The sequence below is a fragment of the Pundamilia nyererei genome, unplaced genomic scaffold, assembly GCF_000239375.1.
Source record: "Pundamilia nyererei isolate P.nyererei 1_Seehausen unplaced genomic scaffold, PunNye1.0 scaffold00012, whole genome shotgun sequence".
Taxonomy (NCBI): Eukaryota; Metazoa; Chordata; class Actinopteri; order Cichliformes; family Cichlidae; genus Pundamilia; species Pundamilia nyererei.
In genome coordinates, this window is record NW_005187413.1 from 1,476,824 (window position 1) to 1,486,093 (window position 9,270).

Genomic DNA, 9,270 nt, shown 5'->3' on the forward strand with positions numbered 1-9,270 from the left:
TATATATATATATATATACACATATATAACCCTACTGCATTGATTGTGGCTTTGGAAATCAATAATTCCATCAAGAAGCAATCTATTACTGTAACTTTTTGAGTGCCCATTCATGCTTTTAAAATTAATTCATTATTTGCTTTAGCTTTATTCTCGCCTAAAAAGCAGTGTGGGCCCACTGGCTAACATTTTCCCAACAAAAATCTGTTTCAGATGTGAACAATGAGTATTTGTTTTTAATAACTTTGATGGATAAGTACGGTGTGAAATATTATGTTTAAGGGAGTCTGGTCAAATAAAATTTTGATTGGTATACATTCAGTTTATAACACAGCACATTTTCCTTTATGATTAATTATTTGAATTATATATATACAGAAGAGGATTAGGACCATGGGAAAAAAGTGGGGACATCTTTTTTTCAGAATTGTGAGATTAAACTCTGAATTATTTATTTAATTGTTTTTTTTTTCAAATGTACAATCGACATTTTCTCTAAATGCATCACATGCATGCAATGATTTCCGAAATTGGTTGTCAAGTTATGTGAAGAACAGATGCAAAGTGTGAGAGAGAATGGAGAGAATAGCACTGAGGAAAAAAAGCACTGCTTAAGCAATGTTAAGAATGTTAACTTCAGTTTATAAGACTCTGATCCCAAAAGTCCTCAGACAACAATCACAAGTTCCAACCCTTTTATTTACATGTGTTGTAAAGGCCTCCAGCACCCTCAGTGCTGACGGAGTATTCAGTATCATACACAAGTCATTAAAAATAACAGTAAAGCCAACATCAGCATGTAAAAATCAGACTGCGATGGACTTGACTTTAGGGGCAGGTAGGGGTGGGAAAAATGGGGGAGAAGAGAAGAGAGCCTGAAACAAGAGCCATATACAATTTAAAACACTTTCAATTCATATTCAGTTTTCATTCTAGGATGAGAAGTAAAGACAGAGATCATTGTATAGTCAAACATAGCTCAATTTTACATGACGTGATGGGTAAAAATCTGCAGTAAGGCCTGATTATTCAAGGGTGTTTAATAACCATAAAAACCTTACACAACCTTACACCTTAACAATCAATACGGATCAAACATTAACTGGCTTCCTAATTTACACAATGAAGGGGATATAAATAATATTGTTACTTAAAATAAATACTGTCTCTTCATACATGACATTTAAAGAACATGGTGGTGATTCAGAATGGAAAAAGAAAAAAAAAAATAGTAGAATGTCCAACAAGAAAAGAGGGGAAAAGTAACAAATTAAATAAAAGTAACAGATAAATATTTACAATAGATTTGGAAATCTGAAAGTAAGTAATAAAAAAAGAATTGAACAGAAGATAAAAAAGATTAAAAAAGCCATCATAAAGGTTCAGAAAGTGAAAGTACAGTGATGAGGCAGTACAGTCATTCAGAGACAAATTTACACCACCAATAAAGAGTGAAAAAAAATCAATATTCCACCTTTTTATGACCTCTTTCCCTATTTTTCCCTTTACTATAGACACAGACAAAACATCCCAAATACTTTAAACTTTCAAGATTTCTTTGCTACCAGGCAACAGTAATACACTTCCACAATGGAGCTTCTCAAAGCAAAAATGACCAAGTTCTTGAACAGTTACAGCAATGCATGACTGCGTCCCCACATCATTTTAGTTAGGGTTATTCCTGAAACTGGTCCAAAATGAATGACTTACCATAAACACACAAAAAAACTGGTTTTTCAGTAAATGTGTAAATGAATGTTGCTTCTTTTAAACAAAACACAGAACAGCAAAAATATTCTCAGTGCACTCAAATACATGTTATAAAAACAATGAATCCTTTAATAAAACTATGTAATCAAACTTTTTTTTTCTTGTTTCTGGGTAATAAATGATGTTTTTCCTGACTGTTTCCCATTGGTAGAGACAATGTGCACTGTACTTTCCAACCTTGGCATTTTTCACCAAAAATCATTTTATGTAATTACTATTTTATGACCAATTAATTACTAGTTAATAGACAGGATCAAAAACAATCTTATAGTGTATAGTATAATAGACAATAACGTTTAAGATTATATCAACTGTTGTCTGAGACCAGTTTATTGCTGCAGTGTCCGGTTGTTAAGGACTCATTCTGGGCCTCCAACCTCTTGGTTTAAATGACGTCACCATCCAACTTCTACAGTGGGATTATTACTTTATTTGTTGTATAAATTCACTCAGTATTAATAACAAATTTATATCAACTGAGCAATGTGATTAAAATAGTTGTTTTATTCCATAAATGTCAAGTTTTAATATTGTACACTATGTCATTACTCAGTATGAATAAATATGTATTCACTTTAAATAGAAGGGTTTATGGTGGCCTAATGCATAAGAGAGGAATGTACATGTTATCAGTTTTCTAATGATTTTTTCTGACATTCCATTTATTCAATTAGATTTTTATGACCATTAATCTGGGAATACGCTAGATGAAGCTCTGTTTCATTACAGCTTTAAGACAACATCCCAGGACCCACCACAGCGCATTTCAGAAGCATCCAAGAAGCTGGCGAGGAGGGCATAACGTCAGACACAGGGATGGCATAGAAAATCTGGTCAGTTTTAAAAATATAAAAGACCACCTTGTGACTAAACTGTCGACTTCAAAAGGCATCCAGTGTTACTTAAAGCCTTCGTTGCCCAGCTTCAGACTACATCAGTAGCCTTTTAGAAGCAAAGTGTACTCTGCATGTATTTTTGTTTAATTGACTGGATTCTCCATGCTGTTTCTGTGCCCAGCCTCCTGGCCTCCTTATCAGCTTTGTGCAGCTTGATGTGGCCTCTGTAAAAACTAGAGCCGGCACAATTTTAAGTGATGTAGAGCTGCAAGTCTGTTCTGGGATGCTTTGGGATTCACTGGTGTATGTCTTGTGGAATTGCAAGCAATGTCTTGGATGGTTTAATCAACTCAGGTGGCTGCATAGGAGCTGGAATGTGACACAGATAAGTCCAGTGTATTTCAGGGGTTTGTCTTTCTGTAAGCATACTTCCCATAATCCTCTGAGCAAATTTCTTTGTAAAATCATACATGTTGATTAAAACCAATTTGTTTCAAAGACTTTTATATTAGTTGGAGGCTAAAAACCTGAAGTTTAAAAGGGTTTTTCCTAATAGCTAGTATTTTCAGGGCATCAGCCTCAGTTTGTAATGGGACATTGAATTCATTATTTATTTTTTTATTCATTTTAAAATAGAAGCTGAATTTGAAGTGTTAGTCTTTGCTGTAATACTTCCATTTACAGTAAAAATTATAATCTACTGAAAAATGATTGACTGTAGATGTTTTCCAATTTTTCATGTTCCCCTGAGCTACTGTTTACTGATTAAGACTCTGGCTTGTGTTATTTTAAATAAGTCACTGTAATTGTATCAATGATGCTACTTAATGATGTCATATTTGTGTAAAATGTGCCAAAAATTGCCAAATAATGATTTCACATGGACAGATATTCACTCCCACTTGAAGTTCTTTTGCATCCCCACTCTGTCACATTACTCTGTTGTACATTACACAGTACTTATCGTACTTATCTTATTATTATGAAACCAAACAAAACCGGGACTGAAAGAATGAAAGTATGCATTTTGATAGTATAATTATTTTTTAATTACATTAAAAATTAGACTTGAAGTAATCCAGTGAGTAGTCTCCACATCCTTTGGGACACAGCAAAAACGTAGAGCTGACTTCAATTTCATCAACAGGTAAAGAAACAGGATGTGAACCGACATTCTTGTTGGTGTCTTGTTGCAATAAATAAAATGTGGCTATTACAGTCTTTCAATCATGGAGGCATGTATGTATGCATGTTCACACATGTGTGAGCATGAATCGCCAAGCATATATACGCCCTTCAGCACTCCATCCATCAGAAACTGTGTACTTGTCTGGTTAATTTTACATGTTGGTTTATTTGTGTGTGTGTCTATACTACCAAGCGACAGTGAATACATGCACATGTGAAATATTTGCTCATCAGCATCTTTTTATGTTGTTTTTTAGTTCATTGCATGATGTTCGGCATTTACCATCCTATTTCCCTTGTAATTTTAGCCCGGCCTGGCAGAACACTGTCACTTGATATTTGGGATTTTATGAGGCTGTAATTGTAACAGAACGATTAGAAAAGTCCTGGTGTGCATGCTTAGATTTGCAAAATGTGACAGATAATCTACGCGTGCTGGGATTTGATTACAAATGTCATTACAAACATACACAGATTGAATACATGACTGATGTAGACATGAACAAATCTCAGTACATATTTGAAGATTTTTTTTACATGTTTACAAATCTGATTACTCGCACACTGATTGAGGTATGCAACTCTCTGCTCAACTCTTGCAAATAATTCTGCAACAATAATAGCCCCCGGGATTTTTTTTACCTTGATATTAAAGAATCTATACTAAAAATAACAATCTCTATATGTTGTCCATTCAGTCATATTTTATGGCCTATAAAGCAGCAGACAGTCTGACAAGCTCCAGCTTTCCCAAAGAGAGCTCTTCTGTGAGTGAATGAACCTGTCAGTTTAAGATGTGTTTTGACAACAGCCTGCTGTCTTTACTATCCCCCTGTTGCTCTGACACAGTGAATCTGGCTCCATCACTAAGTTTTTTTGGGTTTTTTTTGTCTTCTTTATATCAATGTGTGTGTTTGTGTGCTAGTGTGTGTAATTCATTTTATGCACTCAGGCAGTAACCTGCTGTTTTATTATCTTCCTGTGGCTTGGACAAAGTGTCAAGTATATCTCTTTGTTGTGTTTTTACAGTTTTGTCTGTGTTAGTGAGTGAGCTTGTGAGTCTCATGATCCCTGCTGTTTGATGGTCTTCCTTTTCTGTTCTCTAGTTCTGTCTGTCCAGAGCGCTTTTCTCTCTCTCCATCTGTCTCTCCTTCCACAGTTCCTAATACCTAAGACAAAGAGGGAAGAATAGTTCACAAAAGTGGTACAAAACAAGCATCGCAAACATCATTATCTCAGAAAAAGTGCATGCAAATTCATCAAAACATTCAGAAACTAAGCAGGGAGTAATGCTATTGCCCCTTGGGGATAAATAAAGTATTTCTGATTCTGATTTATAGTCAGTGGATGTTGCATTAATGTATAGTCCAGTATAAGCTTGGTTGACGAAAGTAAAAAATAATGCATCTTCATAATTACTGCTATTAGTAATTTCCACTGAAAAGATGTCCCAAATTATAGAAACAAAATCATATCAGTGTCACAAATAAAACTAATTAATAACCAAACTCTGTCACAACAATGACTGTGTTGTGTCCATGCGTGTTTTTGAGGTTGTCAAGGTGATAGACAACTTCCCTTTTTCAAATATTTTATGACTCTCAGCTTATTATTCTCACTTCTTGACATTCTGAGAAACTGTGGCTCTAATGATGTAATACATCAGGCACAGTCAGTTCAGCTTCTTTTCCCACCTGTTCATGTTTAACAGGATGCAATATGCGTCTTTGAAAAAGAGGCAGGGAGTTATTCTGTTGAAGCTGTTGAGCAACTCTATTTTTCCCAATAATAGATCAACAGAGAGGGAAGAGCAATAGTAGAAGAGTCTGGGAAACTTAGAAACAGAGCTGAAATACTATCAAAAATTCAGGGAATCCATGTCAGAAGTATAATTTTCCTGTGGACATGATTGATGGTGGAAAGATCAGGTGTGTAAATCAGACTTGCTGGATATAAAATATTTTAATCTATTTGTGACAGGCTTACTAGCTTTCAGTTATTTATTCTCCTCTATTTACAAAGGAGAAATAGTAGTTAATATGGTGTTATTCTAAATATAGGACAAAGACAAATTACAATACCACATACTAACGACAGTGCCACAGAACACTATAACATGGCTTAAGTCTTATAGGGGACAAATTTGATGATGATTATTATTACTGATTATTTTTATATTATCTTGAACATATCTCTTGTTCTGGTCAATATCTAAAGGTTTGCTTCTAAAACAGTGATACCTAAAAAAATATATAAATAAATAGTAAAATAGTTGTCTGTCATGCTGAAATTTCAGTTGTGTTTTGTTTTTTTCATTACACAGTTGCTTATTTTCATGCTGATGCGTACATTGGAGCCCATATGTGAACAGCATGATGGACACGATGCATAAAATATGACGTGAAGTGAAGTGCTACATCTGCGCAGGGTGCGAGGTACCCTGTGTGTACAAAGGCTTTGATGTGGGAGTGTGGAGAAATTGAAGAAGCTGAACAATGTAAGGCTAATGCAGAAAAGTACTGAAGGTCATCAGCGCTGCTTACATGCACATAAAACCATTAGTGATTTGTGAACTGCTGTCTTGTCTGCTGATAACAAGGCAGTTGTCTTTCTTGTGTGGTGCACAAGGAAGTGTAACCTTTTGCTAGTGACAATGTACATTAATCAGCATGACTGCAGTGAAATTGCTGTTGTTAAATAAGACACTAAAACACTGATACGATATGAAAGTACAACATTTAAAACTATTAAAGGAGAGAATGAGAAGAAAAGGTTAAAAAAAACATAAAAGAATGTAAAAAAAATGTAATGTGAATGCCTCAATATACTAACTAAACATCTGTATCATAAGTTGTTTGCATTTTGGAAAAGAAAATGATGATTTGACTAAAGGTAAAATAATCCATCTGTCTTTTAATGTTTTTTTCCCTCAAAGTTAGCAAATCTATGATGGACTGCTCTGTCATGTGAACTTTAATTGTCAAATAAATTAATAAACAAAACAAAAAATGTTGTAACATAACGAAATCAATGGTGTTCCGTTTAATATTATAAAATAAAAAATATTATAACTCCTCCCTGATTATATAGAACAATGCTGAACATAGAATAATTTCACTTCATGAATTTATATAAAATCAGCATGTCACATCTGTGTTAGAGTTTGATTTGCTTGCTTTACCTTGTCTATCAGTGACCTACTTTGTTTAGACCAGGGGTCGGCAACCCTAGGCACGCGTGCGAAGGGTTAACTGATGGCGCAACCATAGCGTGACTGGCCATCGGGCATTTGCTCGGTGGGCCGATGATTTTTTTTTTTTTTGTAACAATACAAACAATGAAAGGTGGTGGATTGGCCAGATGCTGGCCATGTGTAAAAATAACTCAGTTGTTTGATGGTGGCTATGGCGGAGCTTCCACAGGTTCAGTAAAATTAACAAGTGGTGGGGGTCAGCAGGTGGATGAGGGAGAGGGGAGGCAGGAGGAGGAGAGACCCAAGGCAGCCGCTGGTCCGAGTGTCAGGTGAACTGAACTTCAGGTAAGAAGTTATGACCTGCAATCTATCTGGGTCAGATATAAACCAAGTTTAGTTTATTTTCGTTGTGCTGCCTTTTTACAGTCAGTTACAATAACTCATACTGCGTACTAGCTAGCATGACAGAGTTTCTATACAGCTGGGTGGGTGCTATGATGTTACTGATAGTGAACTTTATTTTATTCATAAGGTTAGTTAGTGGAGTTGCCAACCGTCCCGTAAAAAGACGGAATCGTCCCGCATTCAGAGAAATTATTGCGCGTTTCATGTTGAACTGAGAAGGGACGCAGTTTGTCTAGGATAGAAAAAGACACAAAGGTGGATTTATTGTGTCGTTACGCAGCACAGCTGCCTCTTCTTCTCTCATTATCTCCCTCTCCTGTTGCTACTTTGATCATGAAACTGATCAATGATCAGCTGATCGGCTTTTCTCTCTTGTTTGTTTATCGCCCACTTTGCGCCAGAAAGAGGAAACCGCCGGTTGTCGCGCTAAACAGCAGCACGTTTAAGCTTGATGAGCTGTTGCTAGAATGTATTTAATATTAATTTCTAGTATCAGCTGATGTTTGCTGGAGCCACAGCTGTAAAAGCTGCTGGTCATGATGTCGGTTTGTATATCTGGTGAGAGGGAAACATGAAGATGAAACCAGGAGATGTCCTTACTGAATCATCAGAGCTGAACAAGTGATGGAGAAACAGGTTTACCTTTTTAGGTGACATGAGTGAGTTGAAGGGAAGTTATGAACTGTTTCTGAGAGACAAATAACACCAGGATCCTTTTCTAAGTACCTGACAGCTGGTAACTGTGCAGGGGCGGGTGTAGCAAAGTGTTGCCAGGGGGGCCAGGTGGGGCATTAACAAGGAAAGGGGGGCACAAAGAAATATTTTCTTATTCTCATTTAAAATGTCGGGCTGTTATTAAATAATTATCTGAATCTTACAACCAAAGTTTTTATCTGACATAAAATGTATAGAAATTATACATATACCAACAAGACTGTACATCACTGTCACAACAGCGTTTGTTTTCATTCAAAGGCTTAATGGCTTTAATACCTGGTGGGCCGATCTCTAGTCAAAATGCCTGTTTTTTTTTTTGTCCCAGTCCAGCCCTGGGCACGACACGCAGTGAATTAATCTGAGAAGGTGCATCAAAAAACAAATGGCCGCGCCAGCGGTGCACATCGCAAATCAGCTCGCATAGACACATTAGTTGTGCCGCTTCTTAATGACGGTATCTTAGCTAATAACCCCAACTACCAGATTCAACTTGTAATTGGCTAAAAATAACTTAGCCTACTGGTAAGAGGGATGTTGTTAGCTTTCCACACTCCGACACTTCAAAAGCTTCAGGAGCTGTTCGCTCAGCACAGCATCAGCACGCGGAAATACACGGATACATCCGTAGACTCGAGACACAATGCATTTTTGGGACATTCAGGTGTATGGACCAATGTTTTATTTTCTGAACAAACCAGAAATCTTTAATGAGCAGCTAGATTTGTCTCGCATTAACTGGCTGAGTTAATGCTAGTTAATACAACATCGAAGCAGCTGAAATCCACAGCTGTGCGTGTTCATGGAGCTTGCATTTTCACCTGCTGGACATCACTACCTGACAAGTTTAACTGTCTTCAGAACATTGCAGAGGCCTTATTGACAGTATTTGGCTCTACATGTCTGTGTGAGCAGATTTTCTCTCACATGAGTGTCCTCAGGTAGCCGTCTGAATGCTGGACACTCTGAGACCTGTGTCTCTGAGTGGGAGACCAGAGATCACATAACATGTGTGTTAATGTGTATTAACAGACATGCCATATTGGCTTAGTTTATTTTTCTTATCATTGTTGTGAGGAGACCCCAAATAGCATTTGTATTTTCTGTTGTACAGTTCATTTGCTGTTATGGAGTTCTTGTTATGGATAAAAAGTGTCTTTTTTT

The 9,270-nt window shown here is 36.5% G+C and overlaps 1 protein-coding gene across 1 annotated transcript in view; it reads right to left on the minus strand.

The window, feature by feature from the left end:
• Positions 1–4,834: 4,834 nt before the first annotated feature.
• raly (RALY heterogeneous nuclear ribonucleoprotein) overlaps positions 4,835–9,270 on the minus strand; it is a 50,900-nt gene continuing 46,464 nt past the window's right edge. Inside the window, exon 7 of the mRNA XM_013908560.1 lies at positions 4,835–4,963. Within this exon, the coding sequence (XP_013764014.1) occupies positions 4,835–4,963 (129 nt within the window). The remainder of the gene's footprint in view (positions 4,964–9,270) is intronic.